Source organism: Pyrgilauda ruficollis, unplaced genomic scaffold (genome assembly GCF_017590135.1).
Source record: "Pyrgilauda ruficollis isolate IOZ18807 unplaced genomic scaffold, ASM1759013v1 scaffold83, whole genome shotgun sequence".
In the NCBI taxonomy this organism is placed as follows: Eukaryota; Metazoa; Chordata; class Aves; order Passeriformes; family Passeridae; genus Pyrgilauda; species Pyrgilauda ruficollis.
This window is the reverse complement of record NW_024530266.1, coordinates 407,017-430,171: the sequence shown is the minus strand read 5'-3', so window position 1 is coordinate 430,171 and position 23,155 is coordinate 407,017. Positions and strand designations below refer to the sequence as shown.

The following is a 23,155-nucleotide window of genomic DNA, read 5'->3' as shown; positions in this document are numbered from 1 at the left end:
ACTAAAAAGGCCCATAAGGCTTTCAAGAAAGAAAAAGATTGTGCAGTTGATAAAAATAAAAATGCAGCTACTTTGGTGAATCAGCCAGGAAAATAAGGAGCTCACTCACAGGGTGCTCCTGCTAAATTAAAGACCAGCAAAGACACCAATAGTTTCAATTCAATAGTGTAAATCTTGTGCAAAAGCAGAGAATCTTGTTCTGTAAATACTTATTAATTGTGGAGTGCTCTAGCAGTGCTTGTGTGGTGCTTGAGGATGGTGAGAGGTTTGTTTGCAGGGCTGGGAGTTCTTACAATAACATTCTTTCTTTTTCTTTCCTTGTCTTAGTGGGAAGAGCAGGCAAGGGTTTCACAGCTCTCATCGAAGGCTCTTAGTTGCTGAGTACCTTGTTTCTTCGAGTTTGCTGCAGGGAAAGAGAGGGAGGCACTTTTTAAACTTTTGTAGACATACAGTTACGTTGACCTTGAGATGATAAAGTTTCTGCTCTTATTTTCCATTTTCTGTGGCAATGCTTTATCCAGAAATACCTTCACGTGGAGTATAGACATTTTAAATCTGTCTTCTGCTGTGATATACAGGAGGTCCACCTAGTTAATTGCCCCTGTTATTTATGTGCCAGATAGATGGCTTTTTATGGGCTGTTTTTTTCTCTTTTCATTAAACCTTGAGCTGATGGCAGTTCAGATTTCAGAGTTCAGTGCTGTAGGTGGTGCTCTGTGCTATCTTCCTTGCAAATGGGACCCTGTATCATGCAAGTGGAGGGATTTCTATCCTTGCTGTCAATATTGCAAAGAAAAGGTACAACAGATTAATGTCAGTTTTCCTTAGGAATTGCTTTCTGCCTTTAGGACTGAGATTTGGGCACGTTTCCGATTCGGTAATGAGCTTTACGTTATTAGTTAATTATTGTTTTTCTTAATTTCCTGGTGATTCTTAATCAAGGGCAAATTATCTCCTGATAGGTTCATAGCTGACTGAGGTAAAGAAATATTGCAGTGAATTCCTTCTGGGTTGTATTGAAACAGAAAGCTGGTCCTGCTGTAGCCATCATCAGCTCTGTCGTGTGTTCCTTAAGGCTGGGGTGCCCAGCCAAATACCTGCACTTATGGGGGTGAAAGAAACACACCCAGCATGCAAAGCCAGGAATTTGTTAGTTTAGCTTGAACAAAAGTCCTAACAGCCTAACAGAAAGAATTATTATTAGGGCAATTATGATCATACAGGCACTTACAGCCCAGATCATCTAATTATAAGAGCTCGTTCCTGATAATGATACAGATATAATCAGCTTTCTAGTGTCTGATTCTTTTCTGGTGTTAATGGTCCTCCTGAAGAAGAAAAGCGAGGTGTCATTACAAGCTGTCAGCAATGCGAGTTCTTCATGTGCGGGAGTATGATGCTGGTCTCCTCTGTGCCAGGAAGAAGGTCAAGCTAATGTTGGTGGTTTCTTTCTCCTCACTCAGGTCTATTTGGGGACATTTTTATGTGTTTACCAGCATAAATACATGCTTCACTTAGTTGCTATTTATCCCGTGCTTCATGATAATTGTCAAAAATTCAAATTTGCTATATATAATAATTTTTACTTATGTTGGAGGCTTTCTCACAGAATCCCAGATTGGGTCAGGTTGGAAAGGACCACAGTGGGTCATCTGGTCCAACCTCCCTGCTCATGCAGGGTCATCCCAGACCATGTGGCACAGGTCTGGAATATCTACAGTGAGGGAGACTCCACAGCCTCTCTGGGAAATCTGCTCAGTGCTTGGTCACTGCACAGGACAGAAGTTCTCCTCACGTTCATGTGGAACTCTCTGTGCATCACTTTGTGCCCACTCCTCGTGTCCTGTTGCTGGGCACCACGGAGCAGAGCCTGGTCCGTCCTCTCACACATCCCTGCAGACACCGACAGACAGGGATGAGGCTGCTCCTCATCTCCTCTAAAGGCTGAGCAGCCCCATCTCCCTCAGCCTCACCTCAAAAGAGATGCTCCAGTCCCTTCATCATCTTTGTCACCCTCCACTGGACCTGCTCCAAGAGCTCCATGTCTGTCTTGTCTGAGGAGCCCAGAAATGGACAGAGCACTCTGCATGTAGCCTCACCATGGCTTCATTTCTTTTTTATCCCTGAACTCACTTTTATCCATATTTTAAAGTTGCATTCCTCTAGCAAGCAGTAATGTAGCATTAGTGAGTTGTTTACAGCTCTGGGACCCTGCTGCCGTCCCATTCCTCCCACATTCAAGGCCCCTGCTGTGAACTTGTGCTTGTCCTTTTGGGAGTCTCTGTCACAGTCTGTTGCAGTCCTGGTTTCCCACAGCAGCCTCCAAGCTGTGGTTTACTGATAATTAAAGGAACACTTTATTAACGTAGCATGGTGGTACACACATCCCTGCTCTGCAGTTGCTAACATTTCACTCTGCAGAAGCAGTGGGGCAGTAAAAGATACACATAAATAGTGACTTGCTGGCCCAACATCTTTTTTTTATTCTTTTTTTTTTTCATGCTAATGTCAGTGGTGTTTTTCCAGAGTTACTCTCCAACACGCTTCATCTGCATCACTGAAACTGAAAACATATATCAAGTCCTGACATTAACTGATCTTGCCTTGCAAGATACAGCTTTTATATTTAAGATTTTTTTCTGTAATCTGGTGTTTCCCTCCAAGGCCTTTGTGTGTGTAGTATTGTAGGTTGGCTTAAGGATAACAAAGATTTTGTCTGTGCCACTTTACTGTGGCTGAGATGTGTCAAAATTTGCAAAGGCCCATTCTTGTCTCCGTTTTCATTGGTCAAATTTACGTTCTTTGAAGAAGCTTGTCATGGTCCTGGGATAATGGTGGCAAGGACCAGATCCTGCTGCTGAGAAGCAATTTGTGAGCAGAGGCTTTGAACGGCTCAGTGATCCAACATAAAACTGGTATGAGAAAGGGATTGTGATTTAGCTCTGACATAAAGAACTAAAATAAAGAGCTCACTTTGGGGGAATTCATATGTCTCCTTCAGCCCATCAGTTATTAGTGTATCCTTCAAGGGTTATGAGAAATAACCTTTAGAAGACCTAACTGTAAATATTAATTCCTCATTTTTGGTCACTGTGCACATTGTAGAGATTAGAAAGATTTAAGATTTTGGTGGGTTCATTTCAGTCTCTGTGGCAGACTTTCCTAAAATGTCAGTGACCAAAGAGGCTGAAACTAGACAACACAGACTAAAAATGTCTGCTATCAATTTTTAATTTGCTTGTAGAAAGGGTATTGTGTTCTCCTGCAGCCAGGATGGAGTAAGAGTCAGAACAGCAGCAGGATCCTACAGAGGATTTCAGTGCTGCAGGCACTGTGACCACGGTGGAAAGCTGATAAATGCCAGTGGACACTGCTAGGTGCTGGAGGGCACTGCAGTGAAGAGCTGTTGGATGGAGTCTCAAAGAACTCCGAGGTGCCAAGTGCAGTATTCATGTAGAAAACAGCAAAGTGGTCTCCAAAATGAGCAAAAAGCAGCTTCAACAGCTGAGCCATCCAATCTCGTGTGATGATGGGTGTATCTATTTTGTAACCTAATCCCACTGCAGAGCCATTCTAAGGGGAAATCCAATTTTCCCTCTCCAAAGAGGTGTAGAGGTGACCTTCCTCTGAGAGGACTTCTTGGTGAAGAAGTGGTTGCTCCTGTGAAATGGTTTATGGAATATGAATACTGATCAGACAAGGGTTTTTCTATTAGTTTAGAGCTCTCTGGATAGACTTGAGAAGAAATGTTGTGGAGCTGTCAGTATTTATGCATAGAAAATTGTAACTGGCCAGAAAATAAAGCACAAATCATTATTTCTCATTCAGTGACTGGTGCCCACCTGAAAATAACAGGAAGCAGTGTCTCCTTGAATCAATATTTTGGTTGCAGTAAAGTCAAATTAGAAAATATTGAATATGCAATGCTCAGAAAGATTATTCTGGATGCATAAACTTCACTGCTGGAGTGAAAGGAATAGTGGTGGATCATGCTGTGGGACCAGGGAATGGCACCTGGTGTCTGGAATGATCCTCTCCAGAGCTGGGAAGAGGAGCTGTGGCTGTTCAGGGCACCCCACACTTGCAGACACCTGGGGAGGAGTGGAGTTAAGCCCTTTTCTCTAACAGTGCTAGGAATAAATGTTTCTTGTCAGGATTTACAACATTGCACGTGGTTTTGGCTTGTTTTTTGGGTTTTTTTTTCATTAGAATCCTAAATGGCAGGAGAGGGGGAGGTAACTGGGAAGTGACCCTTAAAGAAATGATGTGTACCAATCTTGTCTTTAATCTTTGTGACTAAGGAAGCTTTTTTAATTGTTGCTGAAAACTTTCATGATGAATTTGAAACCTCGTCTCCCCATGAGCTCAGCAGGAATTTTCCCATTGACTTCAAGAGAAGTATTATCAAGCCTAGAATTATTAAAACCACAGACTCTGTAACCACTTTCCAGATGTAGAAGCCTGTGTCAGCTTCATGCTCCTTTCATTATCTGGTAGAATTATTTTGATAGGTGAGATGCTAATTCTGTACTTCTGTGCTGTTTCCTTTGTGTGTCCTTAATATTTATGGAATATTCAGCTGATTTCTGCTGAAGCTAACAAAAAATACCCTGCAGCTTGCAATAAGCCCGGGCTGTTGTTACACACGTGGTTAGTAGCTATCACAGTGAAATATTCAGTGTGCAACGCTCAGCAGTTCTGCAGGCTTAAAACAATGTTTTTGCACAATGGCAACATTGCAGCCATTAAGTCGACTTCAGAAAGCACAGTTATCTTAAAACAAAAGCAACAGAAGTGTTAATTTATGCTTCATAACCTGTTATTTGTCAGAGTCCTGGAGCCTTGTTCAGCTATCTGTGTCCTGCAGCAGGGGATGCTGGAGAGGAGCAGAAACGCACAGGCACCAGAAGGGTGTCAAATCAAGTGAGGCTTCTTGTGCTGGGAAGAGCATTCATCATCCCATAATGAAGTATGTGTTTGTTTCTGGCAGATAATTTGAGAAAGAAAAGAATAAGAGCTAAGAAAATTCTTTTCCCTTCTATTGCTCCCTTGTACATCTTTTGCAGTTACATAATCAAGGGTAATTAGTGAGATATTCATCAAGGATAACTGGCTTTCATGTATCTTACAGGTGCAAGTGTGAAAAATATTTAATGTTCTGATTTTCTTCATGGTTCTGAAGCAGTAATGTTTTCATTAGGTTTTGCTTTTCATTTTAAGCTCAAGAGTAATTTATTTTTTTCTCCATAAAGTTAGGTAGGAAAATCTAACTTGAGACACTCTACAAGATGCTTCAACCCAAGTATGTAGTCTCAAAAACTATGTTTCATGAAAAATTTATTTCAGTCTTTATATTAGAAAAATAGAAAGAACCAATATGCATTTTCAGTTGTATAACATAACACATGTATTTTATATATATATTGGTAGGCTATAAATGTAAGAGCTGTCTCAACAGTTCTCTTTTGCAGACTACCCAACAAAGTGTACTACTGTGTATTGTACAAGTGTGCTCATGAGAAGCTTAGAGTAGTTTGAGAAAATTTGCATCACATCAGTTCATTTGAAGTTAGTGAAAAATCTTCTGAGTCATGAAGAATCTCATTTTCTCATCAGGCCCATGATGGATGAGCAAAGCAATACCAACCTTCCTTTCCTCCTAATTCATCCCCACTTCCTTCCCAGTCTGGGATGATCCTCATGACAGGGCTAGAAAAAGAGCAGTTTCACATCTACTGAATCAACCTTTTCAGGAATATTATGGGCTCCAAGGACCTCCTATGTTTAAATGCACAGGCACCAGAAGGGTGTGTTAGATTTCGTCTAATATTAAAAGACCATCAGGAGGGAATGGCTGCAATCTGTGGTAGAAATATGAGGGGTAAAGGATTATTCACAGCCTGTGTGTTATTTGTTGTCATCTGGAGGGCTTATTATCTCATAATTTACAATATGGCTCTGTTGCCAAGTTGTGGAGTTCTTGGTACTTAAGAAAAGGTTTAAATTTTGCTGCTCAACATGGGATGCAAACAGGCAGAGACAGAGGCAGGCAGAAGCAGCTCCTAACTTGGAACAAACTGAAAGTTGTTGCTAAGCCAGTGATAGATTCATGTTATTTTTTAAAGGCCTCTTAGAAGCAAAGTGAGTGGCCAGTGTGGTCCATAAGCTGATGATGTGACTGAGGAGGTGACTCCTGCAAATCCTACACATGGTGTTTGGGAAGCAGTTGAGACAAGATCAGGTAAATGATGCTTTTCACATTAAATTCTGGAATTTCTGCAGGGCTGGAGATGCCCCAGCCCCTCGTGGTGACAGGTCCTGGTGCCACATCCCTGGCAGGAAGCTTTCCCTTACTCTTGTCAGCAGCTCCCCATGGAGTGCTGTTAAAAATACCCCCTTGTTGCTGGTCTCTTTCAGAAACCAGTCAGAGCAATAAATTCCATGGCGGCAGCATAAAAAAGAAGGAAAAAAAATCTATTTCTTTCTTAGCTTACTTCTTATTTTTAATTTCTCCTTTCTGTGGAAATAATGTGCCTTGTGTAGGGAAGGCCTGCAGCACTAACAGGTTAAATTCTTTGGGTATTATATGTTGTTTTCTTGGAGCTTTAATTGTTTCCTCTAATCTTTACAACAGGAGAATTAATAATAATATTGTTATGAAAAGTATGTAGAATTGAAGACCAGAGCACAAGGGAGGAGATGTGCTATGTGAAGGAGTCTCCATCAGCAGAACAATAAAAGTAAAATATCTATCTACCTATCTATCTGTCTATCTATCTACCTATCTACCTATCTATCTATATGCTCTCACAACCCACTGAAGACAGAAGAAAAAGATGTGCATTTTACATCTTAGTAAGCAATGTTTTCTGCTTTAAATGGCATATTTCATTCCCCATTTGAGCGTTTACAGGTGTTACAGGAGCTGTGTTCTAGTCAGTTATTATTTATAATTGATTAAGCTCGATCCTCTTTGTGAAAGACACTAATCTGGTTTGGTGTGACAAGTGTTCATCTGATGAGTTCTTATCACTCTGTTTGCCACACCATAATTCACATAAATCAGCAGTATCCCATCTCAGCTAACAGGGAGTTACTGCAGCACTCAGAGACAGGGGAATATGCACAGCTTCTAGAATCATCATTGGAAGCTAAGCAACATTCATATTAATACTCATTATATATCATAGAGTTAAAAAAAAAAAACAAATTGAACACAAGCAAAAAGACAGCTTTATTAAAAAAATGTTTTGTATCATGTACAGATTGAGAGGGAAGAGATTTTTTTTAAATAAATCCAAATGCCAGTTTTGTCTCACTTCCACCACTGCTGATCTACCAACCCATGTTGCCCATGTTTAGGTAACTAGGAAATGCTTGAAGGGCAGGAAGGAGCTGCAGTGGAGTTCCAGCTCCTGTCAGGGTGCAGATGGAGTTATAGGAAGGACACGACCTGGGGAAGCTCCTGCTGGACTTAGGATGCACATGCAGCACTGAATATCCCCTGTCTTCATGATCCCAGCCTGTCGCTGGTTGAGCAGGTGGAGAAGGAGTGAGCTTGGCCTTTTATTTTGATGAGTTATTTTTAAAAGCTAAAACCACATAAATTAATGATTTAGTGACTACTGGGAATACAGTCATTTTTCCTGATAAAATGAGAAGGCAGTAAAGCATCAAAATTTGATGTCATGGCTGTTAAATTCTGTAATTTTATACTTCCATTGATCAGAAAATGAATTTATGGCTATGTATTTTCAGCATTGTAAAAGTCCACATAATTTAATTGTTAATCTAAGGTCAAAAGTGAATTAGCATAATAATATCTGAACTGCACTGCCCTAAAATCCCCTGACAGACATCTTTCTGACTCCTGCTGTTATAAAAACTGTTCCCATTGGTTCTTAACCCTGTTAAAGTTGTTCCTAGATAAGCTTTGCAAGGGTAGTTTATGAGAGCCTGTTTGAATAAGCAGTCCTTAGATGATGCCTTTGTGCTGCTGGGATGACTGTTTTTTCTGTGAGATATTAGCACCACAGAGAGAGTTTGTATCAATCTGATGCTTGTTATGACTTCTCCTTCAGTCTCATAAACTTTGTTAAAAATCTCACTGTTTTTCTTCAGAGTTGGTTCTGACAACATTAAGATATGTGTTCAAAGTTATAAAATTATTTAAGTCAGGGTTTTTCCCCCCCCCCCCCCCCCTTCATTTTATCACCTTAATGCCCTAGTATTCATTGGGTTTCACTATTCAGCCTTTGCCTGCTTTTGTTGTCCTGAGTCTATTTATTAATTAATATGTTTTGAAGGTTCATTCGTTTAAGGGGCTACTGCTACAAGTGTTTAAATCTTGAGTTAAAAAAAAGCCAACAGCCACTTTTCAGGGTGGCAAAAGGCTTGTAATAATGATGTAAGAAGTGCATTTAATGTCATAATGCATCTTGGGTTTTTAGAGGATTTGATCTAGTGGGGGGATTTCAGGCACCTGGCTTTGGCAGCAGAATCTTGGCTTGTGGCTTCTCTATTATAAAATTCAGGGGAGAATTAGGAAACTCAGAATTAGGAAATCCATAGCTCATAATTAGGAAACTTTTTGAAAAGCAGCGTGCTGAAATGAACTGTCTGGTCTGGTAAAAGGGGAAGACAAGGGTGAAGTGAAGAAACCAGGAATGGGGTCCTGATCACTTGGAAATCCTCTTAGGATTCCCTTGATTTTTCTTACACTTGTCTTCCTCAGCAAGTCTGGGAACACCAAAGCTCTGTGTCTGTGAGAGAAGTGCAGCCACATCTGAGTTTGGAGCTCCTCTGGCCATCTCATGCATAGTTCCATCCATGCACAGGTACACAGGATTTTGTAAAATTCTTGCTTTTCATCTGGACTGACGAGCCTCAGCTCAGCACAACGTACCGGGTGTGCACTAAGATACCTGAATGAGCTTTTTAGAAATAGCGGGAATATTCCTGCTTCAGGCCCTGTGTTACAGTTAGATTTGTTAAAATAATCCAGCTGCTGCCCCAGGGGAAGCAGCCCAGCTGCAGGATCACATTACAAGGCTGGAGAATCAAGGTCAGGCTTCCCATCCCTTCAGGCTGGGCAAAGTCATTTGCAAACCCAGGGCTCCGTGCTCTGCACCTCCAACGTGGCAATACAGAGTATCAGGATAATGATGAAGGCATTTAGGTCTCTTGGAGAAATGTCATTTAATTATTCATTGTGAACTGCTGGTTGAACTCTGCTGGCTGGGGCACACACGTTTTTGAGCTGCTTTGTAAGCAGAGGAAAATGCAGGAGGGAATTCAATACAGTATCCCTGCCTGTTAATTATTGGCCTACTGATCCATGGAAAAAACCAAACATACCAGGCATTAAACTAGCTATTGAAGTTAGCATGAGTGAACAGCTCTGCCACATGCAAAGGCAGAAAAATGATAAGGAAAAGATGGTTTATAGGAACAAGTCACACTTGTTTTTCTATTGCTGCTATTTACTTGTAACATCTTTAGGGAGGTCCTTCTGATGATAAGAATCCATGGACTAATGGTGTGATTGGGTAATATCTCATTTTCATTTGCATAATTCAAGTGAAACCAACGATTTTGCCCAACTAAGGGCAGCCTAAATGCAGTGCCAGCAATCCTGAGCATGACTGAGTGCAGTAAGGGAATGCAGGTGATGATAGTTCATCACATGGCTAAAAAAACCAAAGTAGAAAATAGCTACAGTATCAAAAAAAAAAAAAAAAAAAAAAAAAAAAGGAGGGAACACAGTTACTCATTTAGGTGATCTTTTATTTAAAGAAAATAGCATTTCTTTTTGAAACACCAGGTGCATGTCTTGTGGTTTAGAACTAGGAGGAATTCCACTTCAACATGAATTTGCAGAATCAAGACCTCAGGAGTTGCCATGGTATAATCTTTGCAGATTGTTAAAGCACTCCATGAAAGACTGAGATAGCAGTTGTAGAAAAAAAGAAACAAAGCCCAAAGACCAGTTTTCTGTCCAGGAAAGGGAGGGTGTACCTACCAGGAGGTCTGGCAGAAGGGGAGCTCTGGGTTCTCCAGAAGAGAAGAGCAGGCAAAGGCTGAGCACACAAAACTTGTGCTACACCTACTTGTAGCCATCCAAGGAGAACAATTTAATTACTTAAAAACTGAGAGGAGGCATGGAGTGCTGCTAACTTAGCAGTAAGACTGAAGAGTTCAGAATCTGGTCAGACTCAAATCAGTAATTATAATCATCCCAGTAATTGCAGAAAAGTGCTGCAGCTGGGAGGTGATTATGGATTTGTATACACCTCAGCTACTCATTTTTAACCGTGTGAGACAGCACCCTGTTATCTTCCTTTTGTTCCCTTTCTTCTCACTTACTTCTTTCCTTAGCGTTGGAGAGGAAAAAAACCCCTGAAAAAATATTGAGCTCCAAAAAATGCAATTAAATCCTCTCTTTAAGTGCCAAGGGCTGGAAGTGAGGAGGGGAAGGAGCAAATTTCATCTCTTCTCTTGTGTTTTGAGTACTCAGAAGTTGCCTATGAAATGAAGTACTTGAGGTTTCATGAGTGGCTGGTGGGAGGCAGGGTTATTATCATGCTGTCTAGGAAAACAGGGGTGCACAAGGGTAAGATATATTCAACAAAGATGCTCCATGCTTCAAGTATCCTTTTTCTGGGAAAAACAGATATCATATATCTAGTTTTGAGTGTACTTATAACCTTACACTGTATTAGCTCAATAAAACAAATTTCTTATCAGTAGAAAATTTTGACATTTATCAAATATAAATGGTGGAAGATGTGATTACATTTCAGATAATTTTTCTCTATCAACGATGTCCAGGCATTTGAAAAGGAATGCAAAACTTGGAAATATAGTGGCACTCATTTTCCTTCAAGTTTGTTTTCTCTGCATGTTTCACCATATTTATTTCTTGGCACTGAATGGACTGCCCAAGTAGTGTTACCATCACCCAAAATGGCAAAGTATAATTCAGTGTGTGACTGACTCTTGGAATATCTGAAGCTGGGTTGGACCCATAAGGATGATGGAGTCCAACTGCCTGCCTCTTGCAGGACCACCTAAAACTAAGCCATGTGTCACCAAGAGCCAGCTGGTATCTGTGAGGTATTTTCCTGTGAATAGAAGAAATAAAAATTCACAAAAGGGGTGAAAAGAATTGAGAAGGAGCAGGAGGACACTGCTGAAAGTGTTTTGCAAACTCTATTCTGTGCATCTATTATGTGTGCCAGCAGTGGTAACAAAAGCTCTTAATGCCCCTCAAACAATTTGAAGTTAGAGTTTTTGCTTCTACAAATCACTGTGGCCACTGTTCACAGGCAGTCATTAGCTCTGGACACTAAAAGGGGGTGGCAGGTTACTGGATTCTTCCCAGAATTGTGAGGTGATGGTTTTGTAAGATGTCATCAGACTGTGAGCCATAATCAGGGCACACTGAGGGCCAGTGGGGTTTGGGAACTCCTGGAGTACATTTTGCTGACATGAAGAACAGGGAGGCCCCTGCATATTGTTCTTCTGTGATGTAAAGAAAATGAGATTCCCTTTTTTCTATGGAGAATCAGAGCTGAGCACTTCCATTTTCCTCCAAAGAAGCAGGCTGGAGATAAAATCCCATGAGATCCTGGGTTGCACCTTGGAATCTGTGTAACTGCTGGGTCAGACACCAGTGAGAGCAAGAAACACAGGCTCCTTCAAAGGGACCATCTCCCCATTTCAGAACACAACACTTCTCTGTCCATTACATCCCCTGGAGATCCCTGCTGGGTCAGGAGCCTTTAACAGCTCTAATAATGCCTGGGATGGCAGGACAGGAGCTCTCAGGAGCTTTGCAGATGTTGACACGCTGATAACATGGCAGGCAGTCCCAGAGGGACAGTGAAGGTGAGCTGAAGAGCTTGAAGGTTCCTGAAGAATGGAAGAGCTTGAAGGTCCCTGAAGACAGGGACCTTCCACAGAGCAGCAGTGACAAGTGCCATACCCAGCATCTTGGACAGAAAAATTCCAGATTTAATATCATCTGGGGGTTAATAGGCTTTTGAGAGGCTTTGCAGAAAAATACCTGGGCTGGTCTCATTTTTTATTGATACCCTAAAAAGCAGTTATGCTGTGGGGAATGTTTTGGGGAGAAATCATGAACAAAATTCTGGGTGAACTTTGCCTTATCCTACTGAGGCTGGTCTATGTCATCACAAAAGCTAGAGTACAATTTGCTAGGTTGTCTCTATCCTGGCTAACCTATCTCTAGGTATCTTGGTTATTCCCTTGAAATCCTAAAATTTGTTGAATGGTTAGGTTCAGAATAATTCGTGCTGTGGGCACTTACCAGCAAGTAAGAGTCATTAAAATGTTTCTCATCCCAGGGGTTTTTATGTGCATTATGTGGCTGTTTCTTGCAGAGGCTGAAGGAACTGAAACAGAGGGAGTTTGCTCGAAATGTAGCATCTAAGTCACGAAAAGATGAAAGAAAACAGGAGAAAGCCCTTCAACGTTTGCACAAGCTAGCTGAGCTAAGGAAAGAGAGAACCTGGTAAGTCCGTAGCTGCTCAAATAGCAAAAATACTTTTAAATAAGCCCTCCACTGTTTGCTGATGCTGTGGGACACAGGAGACCCTTGGCTGTAGCCACACACGTGTTTTTAGGGCGTTTTGGAAGCATTCTGTGCACAGTATTTGATTCACACTGTGTGCAGGAATGAATGCTTAACACTGCTTTTTCAGCTGAGCTAAAATGACACATATTTTTAGTTTAAAAAAAGATGTGTTTCATATATATTTCATAAAACCAGGCACTTTGGTTGAAAGCTGAGTGAACTAGGTCATGCATTTGCAGGCTGACACTACTTCATTGATGAGGTGAGGAACACAGTCTGTCTCTCTAGGATGTAACAGATCTCTGCGATTTAGTTTTCAAAATGCTCGCCTGGGAAAGCATCCAGAAACCTAGCTTTAGATCTCAATAGCCAGATTTTTTAATATAAAAAGGTAAATGCTTCTTTTCCCCTGCTCAGCAGAGTGTTTACCTCCCTCTGCAAAAATGACACCTTGCTACTTGTACGTTTTTAGTATTGTATCTAGGCAAGCTGTTGAAATTAATATTGAGCTTGCTTGTTGTGACTGAATTCTCAAAATATGACACAGTTCTGACACTGATAAGCCACTGAAAATATATGTACTTGTCACAGTGTAATCTCTGGAGAAAAAAAAAGAAAGAAAAAATGTAGATGCTCATGTACAAATGTTTTCTCTTTATTCAGCCTTCACCGCCCCAAGATGAATTAACAGAGAAGTCCAACCAAGCTGCAGCTCCTGCTCAGAAATAGTCTCTTTGTCCCTAGTTTGGATGGTGGGCAGTGCCCTGAAACAAAGTCTGAATGAGCAGGTGGATGGGACATGAATGTTGTGGGGTCTGTTTGACAGGAGAGACACAACACCTCACTTTTTAATCTTCCTATGATAACTCATGTGGAGACTCTTTCTCTTCCATGAATGTTTTAACTCTTCATATTTTATACTTGAGTACATTAGATATCATTTTCCCTAAACATGCTCCAAAACCTGAATTTTGCATAATGCATGAGAAAGAGGAAAGAGGAGCTTAGTGTTTTCCTTTTTCCATGCTGGTGAAGCACAGATTTTGCAAGCCTTTGTTGTTTCTGGAATTTGAGGTTTTTAAAAATATCCTTTTGCTAGTTCCTGAAGGAGAATTTCTATCTGAGCCTAATTTATCTGTCTCATAATTGCTATTTACTACCACTTTGCATCCTTAGAGGTGTGACATAGACAGAAACATAGGATTTTTTTAAATTGGCATTTTCTAGGCTGGTTTTGTAGAAGTCACCATTTTATTCTGTGAAAGAAAGGATTTGTGTGTGGGTTTAATATATATTTCAAATTTATAAAGAACTGGGCAAGGCAGGAATTCTCATGAGGAATTCTTTTCTCATAAAACCTCTACCTTAATTTCTAGACCTGATAGGGTAAAGACATTATTCTTCATCTCAGCACTTCTCGGGGTCCTAAATGACTCTTGAAAGTTATACCAGTGACTCATCAGTGAGTATTGCTCTGCAGTGTAACACAGAGTGATTTGGCTAAAACAAACAAACAAATGGTTTTAACATAGGTCCATTACTCCTAGTGCTGAGCAGCTTCTGTGGATCCTGGAAAATTGTCAGCTTAAACACTTTTTCCTCTTCTCTCTGCTTCCTATTAAGTCGAATAGAACAGATGGGAAGAGGACATGAAATGAAGAACAGAAGCAGACAGTGATAAATTTTTTCTCAAGAGGGATGAATCACTTACTTTACTTCTGCCAGCTGAAATCCTCTCCCCAGTTTTATTTCTCCATGAAAGAAATTGCTGAGATGGCCATGGTTTGGTCTGTGCACGCAAATAGGATGGGAGCTGCTGGGGGATTGCCTGTGGGCAGAGCAGCAGTCACTGGAATGACGACTACGTGGGAAGTGCTCTATGAAGCACCCTCTGTTTTATTTTGTAGCATGAAGGAATGTAAAACTGCAATCTGTAGTAATAGTGTTGTAACCATGGTGGTCTGCAGGGAGAAGCAAGATTTTTGTGGAGACAGACAGTTTGTCTAGGAAAAGTTAACTACTTTGTAGGAATATTAGTCTTTCAGCTGATAACTTCACATGAAGGAGCTGGGAGCATAATATATACTCATCCTATTTTTTAGAACTAGTCAACTGGTCTTTCTTATAAAAGATGGCATTTTTTCATAGTCTCAATGTGCATATCCACAGAGTCTTCCTCTTTCCTTAAAAAGCTCCCTTAAATACCAAAGTAATACTGTGTTTCTGTCAGCAGTTCTCTGAATGGTTTTGACTCAAAGTTTTATTTTCCTTCCTAGTGCTCCTGGAAGCGGCCCTATGTTCAAATCCACTACAGTGACTGTGCGAGATGATTGCAATGATATCCCCAAAAGTGCTGCCGTAGATTCTGCCAAGAGCCAGGATTTCAGCTGTACACCAATGCACGATGCACAGAACTGCAAAGACATTGCTTCTGTTATTTCTTCCACTCCTGGAGATGCAGGTAGTCGCCAATCCGACCCTAACAAATGCGGAGATCAGCTTCAAGGAACTCAAGGACACAGAGTTGGGTTCTCCTTTGCTTTTCCTAAGAAAGCAGCAGTCAAACTGGAGTCTTCAGCTGCTGTTTTCTATGAGTTTAATGAGGAAACTTCCATGGAGCATGGATTTAGCAGAAGGAGTAGGTTTGTTCCGGGAACGTGTAACCTTCAGTCTCCTTCAGCAGCAGAAATAGTTGTGTGCCCTGAGGAGAAACACAACTGTTCTCACCCACTGGTGGAAAAATGCATAGACACAGCAGAAGCTCCTGAAGCTCAGGAGTCAAAGGAGCTGTCCAGTGAAGGGAGCAGGGTGCTGGAGAGCCCAGCTTTGCCTCCTGCCATGTCCCACTCGAAGCAGCCGCTGTCCTCGGACACGGATGGCCACGGTGTGGATGTGAGCGTGGCAGAATTAGGGGACCAAAGGCCAGCCCTGGTGGCAGACAGTGCCCAGGTCCTGCCCCTGGACGGCAGCGGGCACGAGCTGCAGGCAAACAGAGCTCCTGTGCAGGAACTTGTGGAGGACTGTTCCTCTCTGCAGGATGCTGCGGAGGAAAACTGTAATGATGGGAGCAGGGATCCACCTGCAACTGAAACGGAAATAAAAAATCTGGGGGCTGATGCAGCAACTCCATCACCATCTGAAGAAGGTAGTGGAGGCCCAAAAAGCAAACCAGATGCATACAAGAGACCCTGTCAGCCCTTTGTTCCTGTTCTTAGCAAATATGGATCAAATATTCTTCAGTGGCCATCAGAAATGTTGATTTATACAAGTACAGACCCATCAATTTCTTATAGCTGTAATCCTTTATATTTTGATTTTAAGTCATCAAGAGCAAGTGAAAGCCAAGAAAAGCCCAAGCATCAACCAAACATACCTCATTTGCACCACAAAACTGAACCTGATCATATCTTAGTCTCAGATTTTACAAAAATACCTACTTCAGAGTGTGGTGATTATGAAGTAGAAGTGAATAAAAATGTGTGCAACTATACAATACCCCTGTTAAGTGATGTTTCCCTCTTCAGAAATTGTAAGCTTGCAAAAAATCAAAACAAAGTGTCCTTGGATGAGTCATTCAGGATTAGAAAAATAGAAAAGTATCACATATCTCATAACCCCTTACGACAAAACACTGTGATAGATGAGAAATACAACAAAGTCTGGATCAAAGAAGGCCATGAAAAATGGCTTCACAAAAGCAGAAAACGGAAAAGGAGAAGAAAACTATGTCATTGTCATTATCATCACTGTGGAGACACAACAGTAGCAGAAATGGAGATGTCTCCGGTAACTGAAAAAGAAGTTACTTACAGAGATGAAAATAAATATCAGCACCTCCAAAATAACGCAGAGAAGTGCAGGCATGATGCAGGAAATATCTGGTTAACTGCAGGTGAGGTGCAGCAGCTGCAGCCAAAATTCGGCATTGAGAATGGTCCTAAGAGAGTCATGTCTGCATCAGATCACATACACTGGGACAGAGGCTGGTGTGACTTTTGGAGCGCCAAAAACAGTGGCCATCACCATGGCTGTAAGGGACCTCACAGAAAGAGCAAAGCCAGCTCCCGGAGGCAGGCGAAGCAGCTGAGCTCCAGGAGGCACAGCCTAAGGCACTCTAAAACGCGCTGTAGCTGGAAAATCAGGAGGTCAAGCTGTAGTCCAGAGCATAAATGTTTAGGGCAATGCAGCGAGGAGAAGGGGCCGAGCCAAAGCCAGCCCGCAAAGAGAGGTTACAGCGTTGTGACAGAAGAGCCCGAGAAACCCCACCGCAAGCGGAGGCAGCACACCTATTCCTCTTCCTCGGATGAAAGCTCATGTGGACAGGCATTATCAGCAGAGGAATATCTAAGGCAAGGACATGCTTTAGGTGCCTATCACAAGGCAAAAGGGAAACGCAGGAAAAGGAAGACAAGGATCCATCATGTTTTTGTTGACAGGAACGCAAAAAGCGAGACCTCTGAATCTTCCAAAGAAAATTCCGCCAATTCCGCGTTAAATATTCTGGGGGACTTAGTGACTCAAGACAATCTAGAGGAAACTAATGCAGCTGCCAGAGATGACGACGCAAAAGACAGGGATGAAACAATGGAGCTGGAGGAGAGCAAGTCACCTCTGGAAAGCGGTGGCCCGCAGGTGCTGGGAGAGGATAAACCCACGGCGTGCGCAGCGATGGAGAGCGCACCGGCCATGCTTCCTGACGGCATCATCCCGAGTTCTGCTGCTCCTGCTGCCCCCGAGCACGGCGCTCCAGCAGCTGCTGCCAAACAGGGTGTTCCCCAAGAGGGAAAGAAAAAGGAAAATGTCAACTGTCGTGAAAATCAAGCTCGTTACAAAGTCCCCGTCCCCAACAGACACTTGGAACAAACTCCTCCCAAATCCTATCTTTGCCATTACGAGTTGGCCGAGTCTCTACCGCACGAGAAGATGGGCGAGGTGGCCGGTGAATGGGTGCAGTGCAATCCCGGCATATTCAGCAGCCCCCCGCCCTTGCCCTTCAAACAAGCACACGTAAACAGCCACACCTTCCTAACAGCCGAGCAGCTAATAGCCCCCTTCCCCCTGCCCGAGCAGGCCCTGCTGTTCCCCCCCGACAGCGCCGAGAAGTTCAAGGAGCTCCCCTCGGAGGCCTATCAGCAGCTGGTGCCGCAGAACGTGCTGTCCGGCAAAGTGAAGTTCGCCTTGGCCCCGCCGGCCCTGCAGGCCCCGGGGCCGCCGCTGCCGCCGCCGCCGCTGTGCTCTACCTCGGTGACCACCATCCACCACACCATCCTGCAGCAGCACGCCGGCGCCATCAAGGTCCTGCAGCCCCACCAGCAGTTCCTGTCGCAGGTGCCGGCTCTTTCCAGAGCGCCTTTACCTCAGCTGGCCGTGGGCCCGCGGCTCTGCCCGGCGGGACACGCCGCCTTCGTGGCGCCGCCGCCGCCGCTGCCGCTGCTGCCGCCGTCGGTGCTGCCGCCCGCGCCGCTGGCCTTCCCCCCGCTGCCGCACTCCGTCTTCCCGTCCCTGCTGGCCCCGCACCCGGCTGTCATCCCCCTGCAGCCGCTCTTCTAGGACTCGAACGGGGGAAGAAAAAGCCTTCAGCTAAACTGCTGTTTCTACAGTCCCCCACCCCCCGGACCAAGCTTTGCAAAGCCCCCAGAACTAAAGTGGTTAAAATTCCTTGTTCCCACGGGAAGCATTTACTGTAAGTATAATGATGCAACAAACGTTCAGACCTATACTATTACTAAAGCACTGAATAGTCTGATACTAATTATGAACTATATATATATATATGTGAAAATCATGTCTTAGAATATGTATAATGTATATAAAATATATTTATAGTTCTATAACTTATGTTGTAAAGTATTCACTTTTTGTTTTTTTATCTTTGTGTATTTGCACCTATTTAATGTTTAGACAAAGCTGATGCACTATGTTTTGTACTATGTTCTCTGAAACTGTAAATCTAGTGACAAACTATCTCTTGCAATAAATTTTTGTTAACTACTTAAGTATATCAAAAATCTTTCATTATAAGCCTCATGGATGTTGTTCTTCCATGTCCTTCTGCAGCTGAATAGCATCCTCTGCCCCCGCTGTGTTGGGATAACCAGGTTTCCTACACGTCAGTGATTTATCAGGGAGGCTCAGAGGCCAGTACCTCGAGGGCAGCTGTCTCACCAAGCCAGAGAGAAAGGGTAATGGATGTGTTTGTGTTAGCAGCTTGATGTCACCCTGACAAATTTTGCCCACTCGTACTATGTGCACACGCTGCTGACTGGTGGACCTGATCCCTTTCATTCTAAACCACAGAAAGGCAATGCAACAAATGTAATGCTGGTGATGGAAAGGGAAGAAAGGCCAATATTGACAGCAGTTTGGCTTCGAGGGAGTACTGCTTGTAGCGGAAGGGTAGAGCCTTGGTTCCACCGAGCAGTTTCTCGGATGGCCCACGGGTCTGTCGGAGAGAGGTCCTTGCTGCTGGGCAGTGTGTGGAGGCAGCAAGAACACAGCAGCGTGAAGGGGACGTCAGGAAGCCCACCAGGGTTTGATAAAAATTCTTACCTCATTCACCCCCCTACTTCCTCCAGCATTTCATTAAATAAATAGAATAACACAGAGTAGAGATTAATTGAAGTAATAATATACTGCCATTGTTTCTAAGTGTTTTTCAGAGACTTCTCCCTACCTCTGCAGCCTTTTCATTGCTGTCAGACCTCACCCAGCTTTAGCTGGTGAAATCTCCTCATTTGCTCTAGCATGAGGTATATCAGAGCCATGCCTGTGACCATCCAGAATAAAAGCAGAAGTCATTCTGAGAAAGAGCCATCCCTTTGAGTTAAAATGAAGTGTTGTCATGTGAGTGAAGCCAAGGGTTTGCAGCATGAAGGTTAGTGCTAGAAGTAGGCCCTCCATAAGGAAAGGTAGGTAAGCTCTCCCAATTGATTACTTCTTTTCATCTTTTTATATACTATAATAAAATCATATAAAGTTGAACTGAAGAAGAATAGTGAATTTTAAGTATTATGAATATACACTGCATACTAATAGCTACAAGCATTAACCATTTGCAAAGTAATGCTATATCCTAGAACATATATATCTGGATCTTATTTTCTGCATTGATAGCATTAGCATACTTACCTGTATAGATATTGCAAGTTTTAGTATAATATCACATCAAAACTGTGGCAAACAATATCTTGCCACTGTGATTACAGAGTCATCTGCTCCAGGGGCGGGAGCCTCCCACGGTGTGTGGTCGCAAAGGGCTAATCTGTGTTAAAAAGCAAAAAGTTGATAAGGAAGAGCAGATGAGCAGCCAGGTTCTGGAGAGTGCCCGGATCCCCCACGTGAGGCTGCAGCAGGGAGAGGGAGTGGGGTGCACCCACCCCTGCAATGCCAGAGGGAAGGCATATTTTCTCTAGCTCTGACATCAGGTGGATGCCCATTTCTATTCATGTGGTACCTGAAAAATACAGGACTGAGTGACTTTATACTGCTTTATTTCAAGAGTCTGCCTGCATAAGGTGTTTGTCTCCACCACCTCCCGTGGCCGAGCACGGGAATCTCCGTTGGAAGCGGGAGGGTTGTCCTGGGTGACTCGGGTCCCTTGGGTGACGTGTCCTGGCTTTGCCCTTCTGCCCTCCTCTGTGGGAGGCAGCACACACAGTGCCCTGCGTTCTGATCTCCCATCAAAGACAAAATCCATCTCATCGTACAGCAGTACATTAAGAAAAAAAGAAAAAAGAAATCCACATAGGACTAATACGGTTGCACGTTCTGGCAGAGTAAAAGTAGCCAATTTAAAATTTTCAGTTGCAATGTTCATTGAAAAATCCCATCTATGAACTTGGAAGTCCACATTTTTTCACCAAAATGCTCCAACGCCTTTGAATTCTTCTTTTTCCTTACAATTTAAATTATTTTAGGTTGTTAAACAGTTTTAAGACATTGCACAATTCTTTATTATCTCCTGTAATTGCTGTTGAATAGTGTATAAACTATTTAAAATATAAGACTAATAACCATAAAATGTAATAATTTTCTAAGATGGTATTGCCTTTAATGCTAGAACTGTTTGTATATGTGACTTCATATGTAAAAGCAAAAGCAGTATAAAAATAAATCATAAGTTAAGTTTCAAATTGAACACACTAAATTAAATTACCTAATGAAATATTCTTTTGAGTTTCTGGTTTATTATTAAATACATAATTCCTAGTAAGTTATGTAAGGGTAGTTCTTCCTTTGTATCTTTTATCTGGTATTTTAGATTAAATGTGTATTTTTATTCCATAAATTGGTAGTCTAACTTATAAACAAAACCTATTGCAAGTGCTAAATAATTGAATTTTTATAATTCTAAATAAATTCTACCCAATTCCTTAAATCTAAGTAATTTACTTCTGAATTTACAAATTTGCACAGATCTAGTGTGTTTATGCTCCTGGCCACTTTTCCAAATTAGAATTTACTGGGATTTCTTCCTAGTGCAAGCACTAAAAGTGTTGCTCCCAAAGGGCAAGAATTAGACCTTGGGATCGAGCCCTGTGTGAGGTTAGAGAATTTGTGATTTCCCAGACCAGCTCTGCAGAGAGGTACCTGAAAAGGCACTCTGTTCCTTTGAGATGAGAAGAAAATCTTTATTTTGATCCTTAGAAAATTGCAGCCTGCCCAGACTGACCTTCCTGAGGACGTCCCATTTCTCAGGTAACGTGAGCCATGAAATAATGGTCCAGAGGAGCTCTTGGGCATTAAGGAATGCTGTGAGGGACACTTTGGAGTAACTGGGCTCTTGTTTTGTGTCTCTTGTGTCTGTAAGTACGCAGAATTTTTAAAATGTTGCCAATATATGCAGTGAATGGGGTTGTTAATTTGATTTCCTTCACAATCTAGAAGCTGCACGAGCTGTTATTTGCTGGGGAGAAATCACCAAGTTTCAGATTCTGCACGAGTGAATGATGGGTTGTGGCCCACGGAGAAACTGCAGGTCACAGGCACTGGTAAAAGAAACACTTTGTGTGGAGGATCATTGAGTGAGACTGTTTTTACCTTTCAGTTTAATCAAACAGCAATCAAATGGTCATGAAGCAATGTCTTCTTTACCTGACATGTTAACTTTTTATTAGCCTGTCAACTTTTTGCCCTTGTAAGAGGGTCTTTTGGGTATGGTATTGAATTAAAGCTTTAAAAGGCAAAGGGAACATCCAATTCTCTTTACTGTTGTACATGATGATGTGCTGCTAATACAACAGGTCATATGGCTATAATTTTTCTGACAAGTTTATTTTCTGCAACTGTGCTTTTCCCTCAACTGTTTTCCATTATGATAATATTTACTTGATATGCTGCAGTTAAAATACAGCTTTAAATATATTTGTTCAGATTCTTCCTTGGTGTAAATTTATGTACAGCTTCTGGCTTTGGTTTGCAACCACCAAAAATCACTCATGCTGCAATGCCAAGGGTTTTGTTAACTCCCCCAGATTAAGGCAATACATTATGACCACGTGAATGTATTTTGATGACAGTTCCTTGTTTGTAAGTAAGGTGGTAAATCTTAATCTGATGGTGTTTTGCTGTGGTGCTCAGAGTCTTCATGTTCTAAACTCCATACATTCATTTTCTGCTCTCCAATTACTGTACATTGCCTAGAGGCTTGTGTATGTGTAGCAGTGCACACATTTATGCAATGTGCCTACCAGTTGTAAAATATTACAGCTCTATATTAACTCTCTTTATTGAAAGTAAAGACATTTTTACTGTATAAAGATCATTGGATATTTTTAAATTAACATGACTGACTATCTAAATGTGTATGTTATTTCATAGATCACTTTGATTTAGTATTTGCAGCAGGCATGGTTTTGTACATTATGTCCTCCCTTCTCCTCTTTACTTATGGAACATTATAAAGTTTTCTGGTTTTCTCAGTGACTAAGATTATCAGAGTTTATGGGAATTTGCCTATTTATGAAAATGAACCAGGCTATTTTATTACTTTCATCTGCAATAATTAGTGTACCAACTTTACAGATTATAAGATATCTTATTTTTGCTTCAAGCTTCTGTTTTATTTTATGGATATTGTAAAAGGTTGGGAGAATTTCTACCCTGAGTCTAAATGTTGACCTGTTTGTGGATTTCTGAAGCCAGTGGAGTCCATGGAAGCTTTGCCATTAGTGTTACTGGGGATTTATTTTGACCTGGAGCATTAGGACTCTTTATTTATTAAAACTGCCTAATACTTTCTGCTTTCAGTTCAATAATAATGTCATAAGGTGTGATGAGGAGCCCAGTCCAGTGAAGGAAAATGAATCCATTTTTAATCAGTCTTCCACCTCCTTTGTTGTCAAGTTGTTTATATAATTAATGACCATAAAGTTATATCTTTAAAATTTCTGTTCTGTATCATCAGTGTTTTGAAACATGTACATGCACCTTCTAGTCTAATACCAAAGAGAAAAATTGTTTATTAGAAAATTGATTTCTCTACCTGTACAGGCTCACTTTGAAATTTTAATAAGTAGGGCTACATTAATACAATAGGCAGGTAATATACTGCATTGG

The 23,155-nt window shown here is 41.8% G+C and overlaps 1 protein-coding gene across 1 annotated transcript in view; it reads left to right on the top strand.

The window, feature by feature from the left end:
• ZNF804A (zinc finger protein 804A) overlaps positions 1-18,148 on the top strand; it is a 144,103-nt gene extending 125,955 nt beyond the window's left edge. Inside the window, exons 3-4 of the mRNA XM_041487719.1 lie at positions 12,405-12,535; positions 14,875-18,148. Of these exons, the coding sequence (XP_041343653.1) occupies positions 12,405-12,535; positions 14,875-18,148 (3,405 nt within the window). The remainder of the gene's footprint in view (positions 1-12,404; positions 12,536-14,874) is intronic.
• The last annotated feature ends 5,007 nt before the right edge of the window (positions 18,149-23,155 follow it).